The sequence below is a fragment of the Nicotiana tomentosiformis genome, chromosome 11 (assembly GCF_000390325.3).
Source record: "Nicotiana tomentosiformis chromosome 11, ASM39032v3, whole genome shotgun sequence".
Classification (NCBI taxonomy): Eukaryota; Viridiplantae; Streptophyta; class Magnoliopsida; order Solanales; family Solanaceae; genus Nicotiana; species Nicotiana tomentosiformis.
The window spans coordinates 24,279,279-24,304,140 of NC_090822.1; the positions used below are offsets into that span (position 1 = coordinate 24,279,279).

Sequence of the window (24,862 nt, forward strand, 5' to 3'; positions counted from 1 at the left end):
AAAAGAAATTAATTTAGTTAGTCGATGGTAGAAATGAAACGTGAATGACCACGTAAACTGTTGATATTTATTTGATGTCGATTAGTTATTAGTATTTCCACAATGCAACATTTCTTTCCCCATTGGTAGCACCTTTCTATAATAAAATTTAATTAAGCTAATGACTTACATGCATTGTCTCAAAAAAATACGTGGTCCTATTGTCATTTATAAATAATTTTGTGGCAGTAAGCAAAACCAAATGAGGATTCAAAATATCTTACACAAAAAATTGGGAACTCAAATTGCTACACAAAGCACAACAAATACAGGATGTCTCCAGATGTCTCAGAAACCAGAGGATACTGGAAATTTTCTGCTCATCCTTTTGCTAGAGAGCCATGTAAGAGTCCGATATAATTCACATCCAAAGATAACTATCAAGTTGTTCAGCAGGCTAATCTACAGGTTATCATATGGCGCTTTTGTGCTCATCCTTTTGCTAATGGCAACCATTCGCAGCTTCCATTTCCATGGAGTTGCACATCCAAAGACGGCAATCACTTTGTTCACGGACTAATCTACAAGTAATCGTTGGGAGATGTCCGCACATCCTTTTGGTAAAGGCAACCATTTGGGACCTCCAACACAAATTCACATCGAAAGACAACCACCACTTTGTTCTGATGACTAATCTACAGGTTGTCATTGGTGTCATTCAACCAAGAGGACCATGGCAAAATTACAGAGCTTAAGGTATAGCGTCGACCGGATAGGGCTAACCAGCTCAAGCAGCAGCAGCCAGAGAAAATACACGCCAGACCGACCAAGCAGATGTAGGAACCCAAAACTGGAAAAAAACTGTTATAGGATGTTGGATAGCTTGTGAAACCTTTGTACAACAGCGTGAAGATCATGCACTTCATACACCTCGATGAGTGACCTAACAGCTCTGAATATTACATCTTTCTTGTGGTTAACAGAAGAGTAATATTCGGCCTCAAACTGGTTAGGTGATTTCTCAAGAGACATGCAGACCAACTTAAACCACTCCTCGAGAAAGGATGATTTCTACAGCAACATAAACAGAATGAGACACAAACCTGAGAAAAGATATAGTAAAGCAAATACAGATTTTATGGACTAGAAATCTGGAAAGAGAACATGTACAGAAACCTCGACATTAGCAACTCAAGTATTTTGGTATAACCTTGTATATTAAGATTCTTGATTTATTTCTTCAAGTTCTCTTTATGTGTTCTCTTTACCATTAAAATAATAAGAAACACCATTAGCTATTAAAGATGCTACTCAATCCCCTTGCATTGGAATTAGAAGAAAAAAATAGCACGCATCAGATAAAATATTAAGAGAAATAACTAAAATCTCAACCCGGCTCCTATCATTCCCCCCTCCCCCAAAAATAATCTGGAATTCTGTAGAAAAGATGCTAAGACAACTATCGTATATGAAATTTAAAGAACATAGATACTATTGAGGTTGAGTGGAAGTTTTTCAATGTAAACTTTTTAAGTACTCAGAGGCGGATCAAGGATTTGAATTATATGGGTTCAGCTTTTAAGGTTTTTAACATTAAACTCATTATATTTTTAAAGATAAGGATTCATAACCTTTTTTTTTTTTTTTTTTTTGCAATTTTTATGAATTTTTACACGTAAACTTATACTTCACATATAAAGTTATGGGTTCAATTGAACCGGTCACTAGAATACTCCATCCATCCCTGTAAGTACTTGACTCTTTACTAAAGTAAAATACAATATTTTGTGTAAACATATTGAAAGACACATGCATGGAACCTAGTGCAGTATAAATTTATGAAAGGCTAAAGGGCCAACTACGTACATGTGCATGTTTATCTGCTTGCATAATAAGGACTACTCTCACGAAGCAGTTAGCACCGTAGTACTTGCTCTTAACTGGTGACTCTAACGGCTGTTACTAACATACTTGACCAATATTGAAAGGCTCAAAGTAAATCCAAAATACTAATGACTGCACAATTTTTGTTTATGCCCACCAGAAAATAAAAATTCATCTACAAAGGGAAATAACCTTTCGTTCCATACATATCTCAATCATGTCTGAGGATAGATGCTAAACAAATCCATGATCAGCCTGATTCTATCATCTTAAGAAAATTCAAGTCACAAGAAGATCCAATTGACAACCCTTTCACTTGTTTAAGATAGACACACAGACTCGTTCATTATCCACCATTCCAATATTGAGACGCAGCAAAAAATAGTTTCAATGGCCTTTACTTGATATATCGACACTATGAAGCAAACAATTCTATCTATCTATCTATTAATGAAGACACTTTATCTAATGAAGCAGGAAGAAGAAAGCAATTACAAGTTTCACACTGCTAGGGAAGCAGCCCGGATGCTGCATCCTAAATGGTGAAAATCCAGTAGCCGAAAGCATCACTAGCTTACTTTCTGACCAGAGTTGCATGGACCGCGGAGCTACTTCAACGATTCCCATGTTTATAGTTTGAAAGGAAAAGGATCCCAGGAAATGTATTTGAACCTAATTCTTCCGAAATTTTCTATTCCAATCAACGGCGTCTTACCAGGTGATATTGGTAACCAATTTATGATTCTGAGGATTCTAATCTAAGGGGAATCCAAAAATTATAAATTGTAACTGCTTGATAAACATGGGTGCAACTTCAGACAGAACTGTTAGAAAAACATGCCTACCAACGTTTCAGGTTTGTGAAGACAGGCTAGAGGTGGTGGAGTAATAGTAAAGAGATTTGGCATATCAAAAGCAACTCAAAATATGGCCCATCAAAAAAAAAAAGAGTGGCAGTAGTTGGAAATTAGGATATATATGGCGATGGAGAAAGACAACATAGTGATGTAGGAACATCATGTGGCAATTCCAAGAGGACACACCAAAGGACAAGCATGCCGACAACTTTGGATTACAGGTCTCAACATCAGCGCAGAGAACTTGAGTTCTAAAGTCTTTATACTGCCTAAAAAAAGTTGATGCACGCAACACAGATGGGAACCAAAGCAGCAACAGCAATAAACAGAAAGTAACGGAGTAGTACAATATCACCACATAAATCATCTGCCATGAAACCTCCTTAAAATACAACAACAACAACAATAACAAAATACCCAGTGTAATCCCACAAATAGGGGTTCGGCGAGGGTAGTATGTACACAGCCTTATCCCTACCTTGTGAAGGTAGAGAGGTTGTTTCCAGTAAACCCTCGGCTTCAAGCAAGCATGCAAATCCTTAAAATACAAAGGTGCTTTTTAAATTTTATTTTATAAGGAGATTTTTTTAAAACAATCTGTAGATTCTCAAGCATTGAATTAATATTATAAGTCTTACCTTCATTAGAAACTCATGGACACGGCGATCATCCGTTTTGGAAGTGAGGCCAAGCAAATGCAACATAGTTGAGGTAAGCTGCAAAAGAAAAATTCAGTAAAAAGCAGTTGGTGAAAATAATTGATACAAGAGTGGTCAACTATGATAAAGAGGATCGAACTTATCAAAACATTGAACTCATGTCATGGGATTGCCCCAATCCACCAAATACGGAGTGAAATACTTTAACCAACATGGCAACACCAATTAATCAAATTATGGCATATATCTCAAGTTTAAGTTTAAGTAGAAAAGTGTTCAGCTTTTATTTATTTAAATAATATAACCCTTTAGCTGGCAGTTTCAACATATGCTTCAAAAAGAGAATCCTAGTCAAGAAGACTACAGCCCCAGCCCACTACTGCAACAATGTCATATCGTAACATTTATAAATGGAAAGTAGACAAGAAAGCGTAAACAACTTTTTCATCTTTCGATAAGAAGGGGTACAAAACTTGACTTCTTCTATATGAAAAGATAAAAAATGTTCAGCAGACATTTCAAAGCATGAATATTCATACTCCTTGTTGGCTATACTTCTAATGTCTTGCGTGTCTAAGTAAAATGGTCTAGGAGCTCAACCTGCTTTTCAAGCGCCAACCTATATTTCAAATTTGATGGTGATGAAATCTCATCAGAACTCAGACTCTCGACAACATGCTGCACACCTTGAAGAACACTAAAGAATGATCCGCCATAATCTGCACAAAACGGGTCTCACATTATGAGGTCAAATAGGAAAGAGCCAATAGCTTGAAGAAATACAAATGAACATGACTAACAGTTGACTTCATGATGGAAAAAGAGCCCTTCCACCCTCCGACTTTTCAACCTATATCTGCACCACATGACTACATAAAGTATGTCATATCCACAAACTTCTTCTATTGTAAAAAATTCTTGCACTTACCTTTAGCATGGGCTTCCCTGTTATGTTAGTTTCATTTTTTTTTTCTTTTGGACAATGGTAACAGTATATTCATCAGCATAAAGATTGTGCTGGCAGCGATATTTACAAATTATGTCTTGTCCGTTAGTTTATTTTGGCTGTCCTTTAACACAGGTTAGTCCTACTTGTCAAGTAGCTTTTTCCAGCACCAGTATGCAAGTTTTAACAACTACTACTACTATGCCACAATCGCAAACTAGTTAAGAGGAAATGCAAACGTGATCCAAAGGAACAGGAAAAAAACCTTTCCATAAGCCAACTGTGAGATGAGATATGAAACAATAGATAAAAAAGAAGAATTCACCATTTGAGGATGCTGGAACAGCCAAAGCAGCAGCTGCTTGTATCCTGATCTTAAAATTAGAAGAATCACGAAGGAGTAGCAACAAAATGCTAAAAACTGATGATGCCCTGCAATATTAACATGCTAGTCAATACAGACAATATATTATGTGCGTTAACAACATATGTAGAAACTCAAATACTGCAAACATATAGAAGTGTGAGAATATCAATACAAAATGGAGTAAAAGAGAAGAATCATGCACCACTCAAGAACAGAATTAAGTTGGTGGATTGCATTCGGAGACTGTACCAATAACCCCACAATAAGAATTTTCCAGCCGTCAATCAATAAAAAAAAGAGAAAAAGAATTATGCATCACGTGACAATCCAGCTATCCTCGTTTACATAATGCATCTTAAGGTTTTGTCAATAACTAAAAATGTCACTACCCTTCGAAATCCCTAAATATTTTCTTTTTCAAACTGTAAGCATAGTTTAGTAAGATGACAACTCCTATAGTCCTGTGCAACCTATCTGCTTCAGACTATCATCTCTTAAAACAAGTTTTAAGTGACTATCAATTAGCATGGTCAAGGCGACAAAGAGAACAAAAATAAGACAGGTAATATAGTTCTATTAATGGTATATTTCTATGTAGCTCTTACAAAATGGGGATTACTGTAAATCAAGATACACCTATTGCCAGCTGGACTACTAGGAGAGCATGCTCGGTCGAAATATAGGTTTTGAACTGGATTTTCATTTTACTCCCAAAACTTTTTAATTCTTTCCATTTATTGACTCCATGTTTTAGGGAATTGAGTCTTCTCTGATCCTCAGGCATGTGCCTCTGCACCTGCATCATCTTTTACTTTTCTTAAATATTGTTTAAATGGTGATTGAATTTGCTAATATCTACTTATATAATCAGACGCATAGAAGTAACCAGGTCCTCTCTTATGAAACTTGTAGATGTTATTTTCGTCTATACTCTCTTCTACTTGTGGCACTGAAACCCAAAAAAAGCCTTGGATGAGATTCATTAAGGAACCCAAGAGATGAGATAATCAACTTGGTCCTCATCTTTATCCATTCATCCTCTTTGGCTCACCAGGTTGGATATATCCAAGTAACTCCCAGAATCTGAAACCAATTTACCTAGCAATCTTTCTGTTAAGTTGACATGGGTTTTTGAGGACGAGGATGTCAAATACTGAATCGTGTAACAAAAGCCATCCAACATCTCTAGGCATAATCACGTGGCCATCCAACATCAATAGAAAACAAAGACATGCTAAATAGAGGATTGGGACAAGGTTAGGAAGTACTCACCAAACCATGTTTTCCAGCTTCAATGTTGGATTGGAAAACAAGTTGCTCAATGAGTAGCAAACATTCCATTGTACCTGATAGCAATGCCAACACTTTTAAGTATGCAGTTATTGTACTTGGAGGACACACGTTAAATTCAGGGTTTGATATCTACTATTCCTTTTCATTCTTTCTTTTTACCTGATGCGCACTATGAGGGAGAAGAAAATACCTTAACGTTTCCAGTTGTAACACAAGAAATAAATGCCTGCACCATCTTCTCAAGCCATTTAAAATTTTCCAAGGGAGTGTTATGTGCACTTGAACAACCTCCCAGATCCTCGGAGACGGACAAATTTTTTGTGGGCTTGCCCCCAGAAGATACGACCATTGGATCTGCTTGCCTATCATAAGCACACGATCGACTTGAAAGCCTAACAACTCTTGAAAGGTTACCCAATGCTCTTACAGCATTTGCTTTGACCTGATATCAGAAAACATGAGAAGTAAATGGTAAATGGCAATAGCTAACATGACAAAACACGTCAAGGTATAAGAACTGGAAGTAGTAGATATAGCTAACTGCATGGCTTACCTTGTCATTATCGTTTGTAAGGTGCAAAGCACAGTTCATCAGCAAGGAGATAGACTGTGAGCTCACTGTTGAATAATTCATATAGAAGAACAATAAGACATCTGAAAGTATTGTTACACAACAAACAGATCTAAAAGCATTCAGAAGTTCAAAGGACCTGAAGAGAAGTTCTCAAATCCATGTACATCAACATGGTGGCGAAGTGCATCACATATATTAGCTAAAGCCCACGAGGCTGTTATGCGTACCTGAAAGTTAGCACATTAAGCTTGCCTGTACCTTTTTACTAGGTTAATACATTGGAAAGGAGAAGGTATGCAAAAACAGGAATATAGAAACCAACCGATACTGAGGAATCATTACTATTGTGCACAGCAGGAGAAATGAACTTGTCAAAAAGCTCTGCACTGCCAAGATTGGAACATATATTTACTCACTAACAAAGAATGTGCATAAATGAGTCTGCTGACTAGCAAAATATAAATAAATTAAAATGTTTTCTCTCTAACTGTTTAAGCTTAAGCTTTTAGATGAGGTGGACACACAAATTCAACATGGTATCAAAGCAAGCAGAGGGCCAGAGTTCAAATCTCACTGCTACCGGAAAAAAGAAAAAAAACATATTCATGTGTTTGGCCCATGAAAAAAGAATCAGGCACACATGAAAGAGCCTATCGAGACAAAATATAATAAGTAAATTAAAAGTGTACTCTCTCTCTCTAACAGTTTAAGCTTAAGCTTCTAGATGAGGTGGTCACACAATTCAAATGAGTTCAAATAATGCCTCCAACGAGAAACCAAGGCTAAATGACTCTAGTACCTCTGGAAAATGTGTGGAAAACAAGCAATTACACCAATAGCACGACAAGCAGCTGATCTAACATTTGGAACCTCATCACTTCTTGCAGTTTTAACCTGAGAAGATTTCACAAGTACAACTTAAATCGCCATGATCATTCTGTATACTTGAAAAAAGGATAAAGCACCAATGCACTAATTAGTTGTGTAGCAAAAACTTACACAAGTGCTCAGGATGAAGTCTTGTTTATCCTTTGGCAGAGAAAAGAAAACTGTGGAAGTTATTCCAGCAAAACAAGTAACTGACGCAGCCCTCACCTAAAGGAGCAAAGCAAAGTAATTAGAATAAATGAGTCATAGAGCAGCAGGCTGGCAACTTCTATGAGAGAAACCAATACAAGATCTCTATGCATTAATTGATTTTGATGATTAGCATGCATGCTCTAAAGTATTCTGGGAGAACAAATATTGTTGAATTATGTGATCATCTCATCTAAAAGCTTATATTGTTATAAAGGGAACATCTACACCATAGGTAGCTTTAACTTGTTAATCTTCTTGGACACAAATAAGTACCACCATATGAGAAACAGCCACAACTCCCACAGCACTTTACTTGAGCATGACATATATTGACCTAAATTATTAGGCATATTCAACTTTGGGAGCTGTCATTGTGGGTAAAATATGTATATATCTCCCTATGAGAGCAGCAAACAAGTGCCCTTAACTACAGTTCTGAACATTAACAGCTCCAATTCATACAGTTAGCTAGCAGCTTTCATTGGGTTCTCCAATAACAAGGCAACAAATACTAACAATGAGTCGCTTGAATGTTAAAAATCATAAAAAGATTGTTTTCTTGAACTTATACATGAAATCTGTAAGTACTTGAGTAAGCAGTACAAGTAGTTCAGAGGCTACTTTCGCAGCAATCAGAATTCAAATGAGCCTTTTAAATGTGCAACTTTTTTTCTTTTTTCTACTTCACTAACTTCTTATAATATGGTATAAGTAATAAAATCTAGAGAAATTGGAAAAAAGTATATATGAACTAACCATTGGAGAAGAATGCTGAATGATAAGAGGCAAATGCCTAACAATTGCTTCCAGCCACTGCTCCCTTCCTGACAGCTTTTCAGCTCCATCATTATTTACTGCACAATCATGTGGCCCATAAGATGGAGCCGACGAGATTGTTTTTAATTTGACATAGTCAGATGTGAAAGGGCTATCAAGTGATATATCACTCGAAGGATCTTCAGTCCCCTTAAATCCAGAGATTGCACGAAGACATTCATCCAAAACCTGCAAAACATTCATGTCACACTAACCTCCAGAGAACATAATACAATTACCAGTTAAGAAATCGGCCCCTTCTAAATGCAGCATTTTGTTCTTTTTTTCAGGTGGAACTTTAGCTGCTAGTGCTAAACAGAATACAACAAAATGATAATTTTCAACTAACAGATTCTGAAACAAGGATCAAAATTAAACAAGCACTTAGATTCTAATTAACTGCACGCCCTTTTATCAATTCAAATGCTAATGGTTTCAGAAAGCTTCATGCAGCTTGATGCCTTCTCTCGCTATCCTACCCATCTAATGTTGATTAGCATGATTCAAGGAGATTTAATATAGGAGTATTGATTAGCATAATTTCAGGAGATTTGATTATATTTAGGAGATCTGATTTTATTTGATTTTATTTAATAGTTGGATTGATTGTATAGATTTATTTTATTTCCTTAATTAGTATTAGGAGCTTTGTATAAATTTCCTTGCTCATGGATGTAAACACACACAAAAAAAATAAAAAGCCTTTTCTTCTTCTGAAAATCTACATGGTATCAGAGCCATTGCTGCCTTTTGAGGTGAGTTATCTCTCTCGCAGCACTAAGGTTCTGTTTTAATCAAAGAGGTCGAGTTTTCTCTCTCTTTGTGGCTGTCCGCAACACAAACTCCTTCTAGTCAGTTTTGTTTTTGAAATTTTTTCTATTAGGGTCGTTGGAACATTTCGAGCCTATCCCTACTAGTTTTTATTTTTACTTTCACCGGAGCTAAGGCTCGCTCGAGACAAATTTGGTTTCCAGCGAGGCGTTTGAGCAATTTTCTTTAGATTTTCTTCTAATTAGGCAGAAATATAGAGACATTCAAGGAGACAGTTTCTTGAGAAATCTTGTCTTCGGATGAAATTCAACTTCTCTGTCGCCTCCTAGCCAAACTTGACTCCGCTAATGTTGCCACATCCAATCATGTGCAATCAGGTACTGCCTTTGCTGCTCACCTTAATTCTTGGATTGTTGCTTCTGATGCAAATAGACACATGACAGACTCTTCTAAAGGAATTCAAAACTATTCTCCGTGTCCCAAATGAGATAATGTTAAAATAGCCAATGGTTCTTTAACACTTATCTCTGGAACAGGTTCTGTCGTTTGTACTCCTAATATTAAACTATCAACCGTGCTCCATGTCCCTGAGTTCCCTGTCAATCTTTTATCTGTTAGTGCCGTCACCAAAGCTCTAAACTGTAAAATCGAGTTCTTTCCCGATCATTGTATTTTGCAGGATCTTCAAACAGGGAAAAGGATTGGCAGTGGTAGAGTGCGTGATGACTTGTATATATTAGATGTAATTCAAAACTCTGGTCAAGCCTTTTTTGGGAAAAGTAAGGATGTCAACCAAGAAATAATACAGAAGCATAGACGATTAGGACACCTATCATTCTTTGTTTTGAAGAAGTTATTCCGATTTGTTTTCAAGGACTCGATTTAAATATTTGTTCGGTGATGCGTGTGAATATGCCAAGCATACTAGAAACTCTTATCCCGTGAGTGATAATAGAAGCACAACTCCGTTTATGACTATTCATTCTTATGTATGGCAGTAGCGAGCTGCTACAGGCACTCATTAGTTCGGATTGGGTAGCGTGAAGGAGATAATAGAAGGACTTACTATAATAGGCATTTACGAGTGTTTGGATGCACATGTTTTGTTCATATTCCTGCGCAGTTAAGAGCAAAATTGTCCCCAAGGCGACCACTTGTGTTTTTTTTGGATATGCTCATATCGTTTCTACTTTTTCGGGAATATCGGTTTTCGGGTATCTAGGCATGGTTTATGCCATGATCAATATATGTGTTCTTGGATTTCTTGTTTGGGCTCATCATATGTTTACTGTGGGCTTTGATAGAAGCAGGTTAAGAAAGATAGCTGAAAGTGCTAGCATAAGGAAGAGATTCTATGGATGGAAAGAGGCCCTTCCTTACTTTCAAGGTTTCAGCATTCAAAGTCAAACGATTCATTGTTTCTTTGTCTGGTAGTCGATGGTTTCTTACTTTCATTGATTGCTGCACTAGGATGACTTGGGTATATTTGTTAAAAGCCAAAAGTGAAGTTTTCTCTTGTTTTCAGTCATTTCATATGATGATTTGTACTCAGTTTGATGCCAATAAAAATCTTGAGAACTGACAATGGCAGCGAATACATGGATAAAAGATTTGGTGCTTATTTGTAGTCCAATGGGATAGTCCATCACATTAGTTGTCCTTACACTAGTGCACAAAATGGGGTCGCTGAAAGAAAAAATAAGCATCTGTCAGAAGTAGCAAGATCTCTTATGTTCACCATGCATCTACCAAAACCTTACTGGGGATGGTATTCTAGTAGCTGCCTATCTTATCAACATAATGCCACTTAAACCCCTCAATTTTCAAAGTCCTCTAGAAGGGTAAGAATGAATATACAGTTCCTCCAAAGGTGTTTGTGTGTGTTTGCTTTGTCCACACTAGAAATTCTAGGAAACTTGATCCTAAAGCTATAAAATATATTTTCATTGGGTATTCTCCGACACAGGAAGGTTACAAATGTTATCATCTTCCGTCAAGGAGATCTTTTGTTAGCATGGATGTTACCTTTCGAGAATCTGAGCCCTATTTCAATATTACCTCATCATCTCTTCAAGAGGAGAGCAGTAAGGAGGAAGAGGTGATTCTACCTAATTCCATTGTTGGACCTCTTGATGACATTATCACAAGGGGAAAGTGAAATTGGAGAAAGAATTCAGGGGGAGACAATTGGGCGTTTGGATAGGCCTTATTTGAAAACTTACTCAAGGAGAAATAGAGTAGAAGAAGCCATCATGCAATCTACCAAAGCTGAACCTTCTTCTACTAGTAAGTTATCTACATTTCCTAATGAGTTAGATGTGTCTATTGCTCACAGAAAAAAAGTCAAATCTTGCACCACCAAATACCATTTATCTAATTTTGTCTCCTATAATTCTTTGTCTCCCTCCAATATAGCCTTTGCCTTGTCTATTACTTCTGTGTCTATTCCCCAGAATTGGAGGGAAGCTTTTGCAGACCCTAAATGGAAGCAAACTATGATTGAAGAAATGAAGACCTTGTCAAAAAATGAGACTTGGGAACTTGTCACCACCACGAGATTGGTAGTGAAGCTCAAAGCTGATGGCTCAATAGAAAGATTCAAAGCAAGAATGGTGGCTAAGGGATTCACTCAGACCTATGGAGTGGATTATCAAGAGACATTTTCCCCTCTTGCTAAGATAAACACTATTAGAATTCTTTTGTCTTGTGCAGCTAATCTTGATTGGGACTTGCAACAGTTTGATGTGAAGAATGCATTTCTTCATGGAGACTTAGAAGAAGAGGTGTATATGAAGATTCCTCTTGGATTTGATACTGCAGAGAGTCAAGGAAAGGTATGCAGATTAAAGAAAGCCTTGTACGGACTGAAGCGATCCCCCAGAGTTTGGTTTGATAAATTCAGCAAAGCAATGATCTCCTTCGATTACCAACAAAGCAATGTTGATCACACCCTCTTCATAAGACATCAAACGGGTAAACTCACTCTTCTCATAGTTTATGTTGATGACATAGTAATGACAGGAGATGACAAAGAGGAGATGGCCCGATTGAAGAAGTTGTTGGCACATGAATTTGAGATCAAGAATCTAGGAGAATTGCAGTACTTCTTCGGAATTGAGGTTGCTAGATCCGCAAAATCGCCCATTGAAAACAATCACAAGTTACAAAGCGGAGTTGGAGAGCCGGTTGATAAGGAAAGATATCAAAGATTGGTTGTTAGACTCATTTATATCTCCCACACTAGACCAGACATAGCCTATTCAGTTAGCCTGGTGAATTAGTTCATACATGATCCCCGAGATTCTCATATGCAAGCTATCTTTCACATTTTGCGGTATCTGAAGTCTGTTCCAGGGAAAGGTCTACTTTTCTCCAAACATGATCACCTCCAAATAGAAGCCTTTACAGATGCGGATTGGGCTGGATCTCTAGATGACAGAAGATCAACATCTGGTTATTGTACGCTCATAGGAGAAAACTTGGTTAGTTGGAGAAGCAAGAAGCAAAGTGTAGTTGCTAGATCAAGTGCGGAGGCAGAATATACAGTTGTGGCCTAGGGTTGCGAACTGCTTTGGCTACAAGAGCTACTACAGTAATTGAGATTGTCTGAAAAAGAAAAACTTTCCTTGTACTGTGACAATAAGGATGCCATCAGTATAGCTCATAATCCAGTCCAGCATGATCGAACAAAGCATGTGGAAATTGATCGACACTTCATCAAAGAAAAAATTACAACTGGTGTCTTAAGTTTGTTTCATGTGCCATCGGAAAAACAGCTAGCTGATGTGCTTACCAAAAGTCTCAACAAGCGAACTTTCCATACTTTGAGTTGCAAGTTGGGCATGTGCGACATCTTTACACCAACTTGAGGGGGAATGTTGATTAGCATGGTTCAAGGAGTGTTGATTAGCATGATTCAAAAATATTTGATCTAGGAGTATTGATTAGCATGATTTCAGGAGATTTGATTATATTTAGGAGATCTGATTTTATTTGATTTGATTTGATAGTTGGATTGATTGTATAGATTTATTTTATTTCTTTAATTAGCATTAGGAGCTTTGTATATATTCCCTGGCTCATGGATGTAAACACACAAAAAATATAAGAAGTCTTTTCTTCTTCTCAAAATCTACATCTGTGCATTTTGCTTTGCCCTTTGCTCCGATAAGCATACAGTCTTACATTATTTGCTGACTAGCAGAATGGGAAGAGAATGATTATCGTATTCTTGTAACACAACCGGAATTGCAGGAGGAAAAAATTATAAGGGAGTAGACCATGAAATTTTTTGAAAGAAAGCCAAGAGCATGTGCAACCTGGAATCTAAAATATGCAACTACCAAACGCCATATTAACAAGAAAAGGCAATCGGACCCTAGCAAATAGGAATTCTATTGCTGGAGCACATTAAACAGCTTTTTCCATTGCTCATCCTAACTGTCAAGGAAAGGTAAAAGAGCACCTGAATTGGGAAGGGGCCAAGCAAGAGAATCCTCACAGTAGAGTCCTATAGAGCTTCACTAAAAAGAATTATCAGGACTGTTTCCTAGGTCAAGTTTAAAGTGCAGGAAACCCCTACAAACGAAATTTCTTGTATTGAGTGCATGGTGTGCCATATTAACAGCTGAAAATCTAAGAACGAGAACTTTCCGGTGTTTTGGTGCTTCATGTGCAAAGAAGGTAAAACTGTAACCACATTCTAATACATTGCAGAATAGCCATAGAACAGTTTTTGGTCTTCAAATTGTTGGGAGTTAATCGTTGGAAAGTTTGAAGAGTCACGAGAAACAGAAAACAAGCATTCACCGGAAGTAAATTGACAATGTTGGAGAGAAGATAACGGAAAATAAGAGTGCTTGATAGATATGAAACTATTTTCCTCCAGTTTCAGAGGTTGTCTTTCTTCCCCTACATATATTTTTGGAACGCCCATGATATCCCTATTTGCATAGATATTTGGTTGAACTTCTCAGCTGGGAACTACTTGTTAAAACTAATTTCTCAGATGGGACCCTCTTTGCCATCTTGCTTATGCATATACACCTTGAATCTGCGATTCTTCCTATGTTTTTGTCACAATAAAATACCTTATCGTCAAAGAGAAATAATAGACAATTATTCTCTCGACTCGAGCAATCAAGTATGTTAAAAAGCCACTAATAGCTTAAGAAAACAAATAGACGCCCTATTTTTTTCCTGAAATGTACAACAAATGTGAATAATGATTTTAAGAAAAATCAAAAGTGAATAGGAGTTGTTTTTGTTGTAAGCAAAAATAGTTAGAAGATCCTGAATCTACTTTTGATGTACTAGAATCCTTGTGAGAAGACAAAGGATTAGGAATTGTTTTGCCTCTCTTCTTCCTTGTAAATATGGGGGACTACACACCCTTTGTATAGTTATTATTAATATACAAATATGTTACCTTCTCAAAAAAAAATATCAAAAGTGAATATTACCTAAACGTTGCATCGCACAATGAAGTGATAACCCATAAAGAAGATATATAATCTTTTACTCTAGCTCCATAAGCTATTTGAATCACGGTAAATTTCAGGGACAGATAGGATTGGGATAAGTCACCTAATTCCTGTTGACTTTTCATTTTGTTTTCATCCGATTGCAGGAAACAATTGCTTCAAAAGGAATTAATTGCCAATTGACAACAAGATGCCACTTACCAGCCCCCACCGACACCCCCAAACAAAAATAGAAAAAAGAAAAATAAGAACTTTGTGTTCAAAGAATATAAAGCCACGGTGCTTTCAGACCCCTAGTGTAGCACAAAGCAGGATAAAAGAAGCACAAAAAGGGGAAAGAAAAACCAAAACATAAGCAGGCATCTCACCTTGATTGAAGCGGTTATGACTTTTTCTCCAATTGGCTCATTTAAGTTTCCAACATTGTCCCTCCACGACCTCGTCTCAGGAGAGAAAGTCAAGAATCCATGAACTAAAAGGGAAACCTTTTCCCAACACAAGACAATCACGCTAGGATAGTTGTGTGCCACAGATCTGACGGCCTAGAAAAAGTATGAAACAGAAACATTTCAATGCACTCAACTAAAGTTTTCTTTAGGATATCCTACTGTTACAACTACTTACTTTTATCAACCATCTCTGTTTTACTCTGTATTTATTAAGTAAAATTATAGCAGACCATAAATTAAACAAAAGATGGGAAAAAAAGGGCGCAGAATTGGTAGAACTTCATACAGCCAAGAAAACCTAAATCAGCGGTGAACCACTTTCTGGATTGACTGATCAATTACCTGAAGTGCCTCAAAACCCACAGACGGGCTTACTCCTGGTTCACAATATCGAAACAACGTAGACAAAATGCCCGACTTCGATTGAGAACTGATGAAACCTGAAAGGCCAAATATAGAGGCATACTATCAATAGTTGGATCCGTAATCAGCCAGTTCACTGAAATTATTTAAAAAACAATTAGGATTTCCCAAGCAATATCCTATGTTAGCATACACATTTTAGCCAGGGTAGAGGTTTAACTAACAAATTAGTTTAGGAACCACTTGCACTGTCTTACTTAAAACAGAATTTCCAACATTTTGACAAATTAGATAGCCTCCAATGTAAAGCTCTTGATCAATATAATATACAGTAATAAAGCTTACTACAGTAGTTACAACCTGAACCCATGCAGATTGTTGTACTGATTATTCAGCCAAGGGAACAATGAGACTACCTGCTGATACTTCTGCCATAAGCATGTCTCTGACTTCAACTGAAAATGGTGAGACTGACAAGGCTGCACTCAAGCAGTTGATTGCTGTCGCCTGCAGACAAAACCATGCATTTGAATAACACAGCTACATAGACACTTTTGTTTTTTGTTCGGTAATATATTGTTACAGAGTTACTCTAACATCAGTTTCAGTAGATTTTAAAACAACGAGAAGCTCAACTAATTGCTTCATGAAGCTGTCTGTCTCAACTTTCGTTGGATTTCAGATGATGCATTTAAAGAGTAATAGAGGGTATATATCAACAGAATATGTCCAATGGAGCTTTTAATATTGCATACTGTAACAAATTTGAGAAAGAAGAATCTGGGAATGTTTCCAAATGAAAAGTATAACACAGAAAGGTGTAGCTTGGGTTATACCGTCAGATGTTAAGAGCTTGTTGGAGAGCTGGAACGGGCAGAGGATTGGAAGGATACAAAAGCAGATCTGGAGAACTATCCCTTTATGCGTCTTCTGGACTATTTGGACAGAGAGGAATAGTGCTTGTTTCGAGAATAAGAGGAACCACATCTCTAGAGTCAGGAACCTTAGTTTGCAAAATCTGTTTTTTTGGTGTAAAAGGAATATACTAGAGAGTATTGATCAGTATATGGAATTTTTAGACTCACTTGGAAATATGTAACTAGAGATTGTTGTAGGGTCTGTCTTGTTTGGTTGTAATTTTGAGTACCTTCTTGGTACCTTTATTAATAAACTTTTATCTTATCAAAAAAAGTATAACAGAAAGGTTAGAAAATGTTTACTATGGCTAAAAAGAAATTTGACTTCAAAGTGCTTCACTATTTTCTTCAACTGGGTTAACAGGTGAAAAGAAAACTCAAGAACTTAATTGTTCAAATAGGGGGGCTAAAACACCTAGGGTTCTCAAATTCTGTTATAGTCTTTGAAGTAAGTCTGAGACGGTAACAGTAGAACTTGAGAAAATTCACTAAATAGTCATAGGTAAAATGTGCATGCGTGAATGCAAAATAATAGTTTTACACAATCCAAAAGAGCGGTAAGACAATAAGTGAAATGGACAACTAAGGTGCCAAAGTTCCAATATTATGGACACAATAACCCGTACACGGCCTTAGGATTGAGGATATTATAAAACAGAAGAATCCAGTTAAGTAAATCTAACTGAAGACGAATGCAAATAAAAAAATTAGAAAGGTAAGTTTTGGAGTCATTCATGTGCGTTGATGGGCATCAAACAAAGTTAAACAGCCTTGGATTTTAAGAGATTATAAAACTAGACATGCAATCAGAAAAACAATAGTACCTCTTTTTTTAAAAAAGTAAATAACTACTCCCTCTGTTTCGCTTGTTACCTTTCTCAAAAAGAAAGTACTCCCGCTGTTTCAATTTATATGGCATAGTTTGACTGGGCACGGAGTTTAAGAAAGAAATGGAGACTTTTGAAAAGGTCTTAAATATGTCATAACATTAGTGTGGCTATAAGACTTTCGAAGTTTGTGGGCTTAAACATGCCAAAAATACAACGTTGCAAACAGAACTATAAAAGCTTGTCATTAGGTTAAAATGGAAAGTTCAAGTTAAATTGCTTCCAAATTTAGAAAAACGCTTTTTTGGAACGGACTAATAAGAAAATACTGTCATTCTTTCTAAAACCGAGGGGAATAATAAAGAAGACACCAAAAAAAGTTGAAGAAAAACCAAACCCAAAAAGAAAAGAAAAACATAAATACAACTTTGCAAACAGAACTATACGATGGAATAGGTTAGACATGACTGAAATAAATCGCTCAAGCTCCAATATTCAACCAAACAATTCCTAGTTGTTCCTCGGATATCATTTTTGGCAAAGTTTAGCTGAATCTAAATGATTACTCATTGGTGCCTGTAAATTGACATCTCATAAATGATTTTCAGCATTCCTTGGATAAGCAGTTCATAAAAAATGTACAGCTCATAACTCCACTGGGACTAACCAATAGGATATTTTGGTCACTTCTGAACAAAAAGCCTACTTCAATCCTAGCTTGAATAGAAGAGAGAACCGTTGGCAACAATTCCCGAGGCATTCTAGAATACCTGCAAAAGGATCACACAGAAACATGCAAGTTTCCACATATTAGAAATTCATTGATTGTTAAGACGCGTATACAAATTCTGGAAGATATCTTCATAGAGATTATAGCAACAACAACAAACCCAGTATAATCCCACGAGTGGGGTTGGGGAGGGTATTGTGTACACAGACCTTACCCCTACCTTTGAGGATAGAGAGGATGTTTCCGATAGACCCTCGGCTCAAGGAAAGAAAAAGAAAGCAGTAACAACAGCAATACCACCAGCAAGATAATAAGAAACAGGCAGTAACCATAACAGGGTAATAAGAGAGCAGGCATTATCAACAGCAATACAATAAGAAAACATGTAGTAACCAAGGCTGTCAATAACCGAAAAGCAAGGCTGACTAACTACTACTACCGGTATGGGGAAGACACACACTCGACTACCTACTAACCTTCTACCCTAATCCTCGACCTCCACCTCTTCCTATCAAGGGTCATGTCCTCAGTGACCTGAAGCAACACCAAGTACCTCTCCCCAGTACTTCTTTGGCCTACCTCTACCCCGCTTCAGACCACCCAAGGCCAACCTCTCACACCTCCTTACTAGAGCATTTGTGCTTCTCCTCTTCACATGCCCAAACCACCTAAACCTCGCTTCTCCCATCTTGTCCTCTACCGAGGCTACGCCTACCTTCTCCCGAATATCTTCATTTCTAATCTTATCAATCCTGGTATGTCCGCAAATCCATCTCAACATCCTCATTTCCGCTGCCTTCGTCTTTTGGACATGAGAGTTCTTGACTTGCCAACACTCTGCTCTATACAACATGGTAGGTCTGACAACCACTCTATAAAACTTACCCTTAAGTTTAGGTGGCGCATTCTTATCACATAAAACACCGGATGCGAGTCTCCATTTCATCCACCCCTCTCCAATACGATGAGTAACATCCTCATCAATCTCCTCATTTCCTTGGATAATAGACCCAAGGTACTTGAAACTAGCTCTCTTATGGATTACTTGTGTATCAAGCCTCACTTCCACGTCCGCACCCTCAGTTTCGTCACTGAACTTGCACTCTAAGTACTCAGTCTTGGTCCTACTCAATTTGAAACCTTTGGACTCCAGGGTCTGTCTCCAAACCTCCAGTCTCGCGTTAACTCTGCCTTGCGTCTCGTCAATCAAAACATCTTCATAGAGATTATTTTTTTATAAAATAAAATAAAAACCCACTTTAATTTCCTACACTTCAAATGTTCACACCTGCACATTAAATAAAGAATAACATCAACACTGAACTCCTGAACCAAATAATTATAGATTATAAGGCCCTCAAAATTGCCAGGTTAGACACTAAATACATTTTGATAAATATCAATGTCTATGGTACATATAAACAATACAAATATTTCAAAACCACCCTTAAATTAAGTCCATAAATTTTCATAGAAGGACCTCATGCATATAAGTCTTAGCTTAGCAGACTTCTCCCTCTCGGTCGGGGAGTGGCAGTTTGATACTCCAATTTGGTTTCGATAAGAGGACAAACAAGATATTTTCACTAGTCTTTCCCTTCCCCAGCTTTTCTTAGTTCCTCTCTTTTCTATTTCTTCCATCACCCAGCTGGTAAGCCTAGTGCGCTCTCCCCTCCAACTCACTCCCCCCCACCCCCCCAAACAGAAGCACCCCCTTTCTCCCCACCTCTGCAGCCACCCAGCTCCACCCTCCTACTATCTTCTTTTATGTCTTATACTCTACGCCCACACCTTCTTGCTTTGCCTCAGCACACAATCTTCTTACACACTCCTCTTTCCAACCTCCATCCAGTCAGCATTAGATGTCATCCCAAGCACCTCTCCCTCCTTCCCACTGCTGAACATGAAGAAAAAGGAATGGAGAAAAACAAAATGAGATACCAAAGAAGGATAACAGAAGACAAAATGGTAGACGAAATAGATTGAATGTCTGGACAGGAAGCTAAGAAGGATAGAGTGCAACGGGTAAAATTAGATAGAAGAGAAAAAACACAAGGATTATAAAACGTTGTTGCTCAATGAAGTTGGTTTATTATAGGAAAAGAAGTAATCATAGTGATGGTGAATATGCTATTATACACCAAACATGATGCTGTTCTAAGAATGCTATTATGCACTAGACGTGATGTCGTTCTGATGGAAAACTTGTAGAAGGAAGGGGTTAGTTGCTATTTGAGGCAGAAGGGTTAGAGCAAAGTAAAAAAAATTGGGGTCAATTACCATATTTCGAAGAAACAATAATTAGAAGGGCTCTAGAGCACCTTATTATAAACTATCTCTGGATCCGTCTGCTTTCTCTTTTTATAGTGACCTCCTCTTCCATGTTTCTTCTCTAAACATTCCATCCCAGTCCCTCACCTTGTTTCTCTACACTATGCAATATTCAAGCTTTGATTTTTCTCCAAAAAGACAAAAATCTTTCTTGACTGTTATTGGTCCTTTTCACTAATCACTTCATCCCGATACTGAAAAAAAAAACTAATCACTTCATCCAGATTGGTAAATATCATATTGTAAGGCGTGGAGTAGGTCGATTTTAACTTTAGACTCCTTCACCTCTCCACACTGAAGTGAAGAAATGGAAAGTTATTCCTAATTTATGTCACAGGTCCTTTGATTGAATGCTTAAATGGTCACCTCTACCCACCACTTTCCTTTCTCTCCTAAAATTCTCGACCAATCGCATTTGTTAGTAATTGCAGTGTTCATAGCAGCTAGCGCAAGCCTGCTCTCTTCTTCATCTTCCCCTCATCATCTGTTCATCTCTTCGTTATTATTAACTTCATCTCTATTCATTATCTTCATTATTATCATCTCTTCATCATTATCTTTCAACTTTTATGTAGAATTAAAGGAAAAAAGATAAAAGATTATGATTTTATCAGATTTGTATGATCTTTAGGACATATAGGTGTAGATATTTTTAGGAAAATGGTTAAACAGAAAATCCCTTGAAATCAGGAATCTCCTTGAGTCAAGGGATTGTTACCATCTTTTGTAGAACTCTTTTTTGTATAAATTCATGACTCTTGTACAGATTTAAATCATTGAATATAAGAATTTTTTCTCCTCAAACTTTCATGGTGTCAGAGCCATGAAAGAGACTGCTGCTGCAGATTCAACTCAGGCCATCATGAGCCTAAGCAGAGATACATCAAATTACTCATTCCAGTTACCTGTCCACAAGCTGAATGGACAGAATTATCTGGAATGGGCTCAGTCCGTTAAACTGGCTATAGATGGAAGAGGAAAAATGGGGTATTTGACGGGAGAAACTAAACGGCCAAAAGCCGAAGATTCAAAAGTAAGCACGTGGAAGTCTGACAATTCACTCATCAATGCGCTAATTAATTCTATGGAGCCATCTGTAGGTAAACCTTACCTTTTCCTTCCCACAACAAAAGATATTTGGGAGGCTGAGAGAAACTTACTCAGATTTAGAAAAAATTTCAGAAATCTTTGAGGTAAAAACAAAATTGTGGAAGTCTAGAGAAGGGGAGCATGAGGTTACTGATTTTTATAATGAGATGATGTCTCTTTGACAAGAGTTAGATCAATGCTATAATGATGAGTGGGGTTGTCCAACCGATAGTGTTAGGTTCATGAAAAAAGAAGAAAATGATCGTGTATATTTATTTTTGGCTAGGTTAAATAAGGAGTATGATGAGGTTAGATCCCGGATTTTAGGAAAGAAACCATTGCCAACTCTTAGGGAAGCTTTTTCGGAGATAAGGAGAGAAAAAAGTAGGAGGAAGGTGATGCTAAAACCAAATTCAGATTAAGATTTCAAAATGCTAGAAAACTCTGCGCTAGCTATAGTAAGAAACGAAACTGAAGGGGATAAAAAGAAAAAAACTTGGTGTGAGCATTGCAGGAAACCATGGCACACAAAAGAGACATGCTGGAAACCTCCAAATTGGAAGAAAAAGGGAATGATGGTCGATTTGGCCAGCCACTTGACAATCGAGCATTGCAGGTTTTCGGGGATGACAAGGGCCAACAGACTACTTCAGATTTACCTCAGTTCAAAAAGGAACAGTTAGAGTTGTAATCTCCACAAATTCAAGGTGAAAGCACTCCAAGCCAACCATCTTGCTCATTTGTCCAAAGAGGTATCCTACCCTCAGTCTTCCTTGGTAGTAGTACCCTGCGAAAATTCCCTTAAATTGTTGATTCCGGAGCAACTGATTATATGACCAGTTGTTCCCAATCTTTTTCCACATATGTCCCATCTGCAGGAAATAAAAAGATTCGGGTGGCAGATGGTTCACTCTCGACAGTAGCTGGGATGGGGACAGTTAAAATTTCACCCCGTCTTGTCCTACATGATGTTCTTCATGTTCCTAAGTTATCATGTAATTTATTATCAGTAAGTAAACTTGTCCGTGCCCTTCGTTGTCGTGCCATATTTTATTCTTCCCGTTGTGAATTTCAGGAACCAATCTCGGGGAAGACGATTGGCAGTGCTAGAGAAAGTGAAGTTCATTAGGTCTTCGAGGATAGATCTAATTTTAGTTTTCAATCTCCAAGTACCTGTTTGAACTCTAATTGTATTTGTAATAATGTTATGCTTTGGCATTATAGGTTGGGACATCCTAGTTTTTTCTATTTAAAATATTTGTTTCCGAGTTTATTTAATAATTAAAGTCCATCTCTTTTCAATTGTGAAGTTTGTGAAATTGCGAAGCATCACCGAACCTCTTTCCCATTTAAGTCATATAAAGCTACTAAACCTTTTCTCCTAATTCACAGTGATGTTTGGGGACCATCTAGGATTCCTACCATGACAGGGAAAAAATGGTTTGTAAGCTTTATTGATGATCATACGAGACTTAGTTGGATATACTTATTGAAAGACAAATCTGAAGTCAAAAAGATCTTTAGAATGTTTTATACTATGATTGAAACACAATTTCAAGTGAAGATACAAATATTTAGGAGTGACAATGGAAGAGAATACCTTAATGAAGCATTAGGGGATTTTTTCATAGAAAAAGGCATAGTACAACAAAGATCGTGTCCAGATTCTCCCCAACAAAATGGGGTTGCAGAGAGAAAAAACAAACATCTCTTGGAGGTTACTTGCCTTCAAAAGTTTTACAGTTCAAGACACCCCTAAGTGTTTTTCAGGAGACTTTTCCTTCTTCTAGGTTGATGAATGATTTACCTTTGAAAGTTTTTGGATGTACTTCTTTTATTCATAACCGAACTCGAAGGGAAATTAGATCCTAGAGCCAAAAAAATGTGTGTTTGTGGGATATGCACCAAATCAGAAGGGGTAAAGTGTTACGATCCACATAAGAGAAAAATATTCACTACGATTTATGTAACCTTCTTTGAGTCTGAACCTTTGTTTTAAAAGGCGTTCTGGGGCGAGCCCCGGGGCGAGGCGTACCAAAAACGCCCCGGGGCGATGGTGTGGGGCGAAAGTCTCAAGAGGCGTACGCCCGGGCGTTCGGGGCGCATTTTTTTAGTAAGGAGTAAGCCCCAGAGACTTTTTCAAATTAAAACAAAATTTGTTGAATTAGTCTTTCATATAATACCCAAATTCTCAAAAGTCAGTTTGGTAATTACTCAAAAGGTTTAAAAAGGAACTCAAAAGTATTAAATTTAAAAGTAAAGACCTTTTTTATTGATTTAAGCCCTAATTCATGGTTTTCTCAATTTTTTATCTTTTCCGCTAGTCTGCTAATATCTCCCAAAAGCAACGAATATTTAATTTTTTTTTACAAATACAAAGAGAACTACATTCTTCTTCATAGCAGCAAATTCAAAGTTTAAATTGCAAGTTAATCATACTTTTTATTCCTCCATATAGAAAACTTTATTTTTTGACTCAAATTACTTGTGCTTGTAAGTAACGTATAATAGATTATTTTGATTAGTTTTTTGTGGGGATGGAACACACATATATATAGTTTTCTTCAATATTTATGCAATTTTAACTGTTTATAAATATTTACTGTCATTATATTATTTTATAAAATATTAAAAACTAAATACCTATGGGGCTTACGCCCCGCTGAGGCATATGTAAAACGCCTCGCCTTACGCCCACGCCTTTTAAAACACTGGTCTGAACCATATTTTAAGTCTCATCCTCAGGGGGAGAAATTAAGAGAAGATTCGCTCTTTCTGAACCTAGGAAAGAATCAGATTATAGAATTTATTCAGATAAGGACTTTAGTGTTTTATCACCGGAATTAGATGTTTTAAATAGTGAAAATCTGGAATCTAAATCTTTAAGAAAAAATCATGACGTTGATACAAATAAAGCAAATGATCAAACAGGTACAAAAGAGCTTATTGTCTACTCGAGAAGGAGCAATAATCAAAGACATGAAACTGGAACTACTTGGCACTGTCAAGGATCTAAACCCCAAGATTCTACAAATCCTCAAGATAACTCCCCTATAAACTTATCCGAGTCTAGTCCTGTCCAGTCCGATTCTAGTGATCTTGACCTTCCCATTGCCTTGAGGAAAGGTGTCAGACATGGTGCAAAGTATCCCATATCCAATTTTGTGTCTTTTAAAAATCTTTCCCAAAAGTTCTCTGTTTTCTGCTCACAATTATCTAGCGTGGAAATTCCAAGAAATGTTCAGGATGCTCTAAAAGTTCCCAAGTGGAAGGAAGCAATTCTTGAAGAAATGATGGCTCTTGAAAAAAATAAAACGTGGGAGGTAGTAGATTTGCCATAGGAAAAGAAGACTGTTGGTTGCAAAATGGGTGTTCACAGTAAAGTTCAGATCAGATGGGTCCTTAGAGAGATATAAGGCACGTCTGGTAGCCAAAGGTTTTATACAA

General features: G+C 37.2%; 1 protein-coding gene across 4 annotated transcripts in view; it reads right to left on the minus strand.

Annotated features, from left to right (window-relative positions):
• Positions 1–174: 174 nt before the first annotated feature.
• Positions 175–24,862, minus strand: part of LOC104086152 (uncharacterized) — a 43,304-nt gene continuing 18,616 nt past the window's right edge. For 3 of the 4 annotated variants that reach the window (XM_009590345.4, XM_009590346.4, XM_009590348.4), the window contains 17 exons: positions 17,933–18,035; positions 15,938–16,028; positions 15,501–15,598; positions 15,078–15,251; positions 8,396–8,644; positions 7,559–7,654; positions 7,359–7,453; positions 6,882–6,945; positions 6,696–6,786; positions 6,539–6,603; positions 6,176–6,427; positions 5,965–6,038; positions 4,651–4,757; positions 4,180–4,248; positions 3,980–4,098; positions 3,359–3,436; positions 175–1,050 (listed from right to left, as the gene is read on the minus strand). In XM_009590345.4, coding sequence (XP_009588640.1) covers positions 844–1,050; positions 3,359–3,436; positions 3,980–4,098; positions 4,180–4,248; positions 4,651–4,757; positions 5,965–6,038; positions 6,176–6,427; positions 6,539–6,603; positions 6,696–6,786; positions 6,882–6,945; positions 7,359–7,453; positions 7,559–7,654; positions 8,396–8,644; positions 15,078–15,251; positions 15,501–15,598; positions 15,938–16,028; positions 17,933–18,035 — 2,032 coding nt within the window. In that variant the 3' untranslated portion in view covers positions 175–843. The remainder of the gene's footprint in view (positions 1,051–3,358; positions 3,437–3,979; positions 4,099–4,179; positions 4,249–4,650; positions 4,758–5,964; positions 6,039–6,175; positions 6,428–6,538; positions 6,604–6,695; positions 6,787–6,881; positions 6,946–7,358; positions 7,454–7,558; positions 7,655–8,395; positions 8,645–15,077; positions 15,252–15,500; positions 15,599–15,937; positions 16,029–17,932; positions 18,036–24,862) is intronic. The other variant, XM_009590347.4, reaches the window with a different exon arrangement.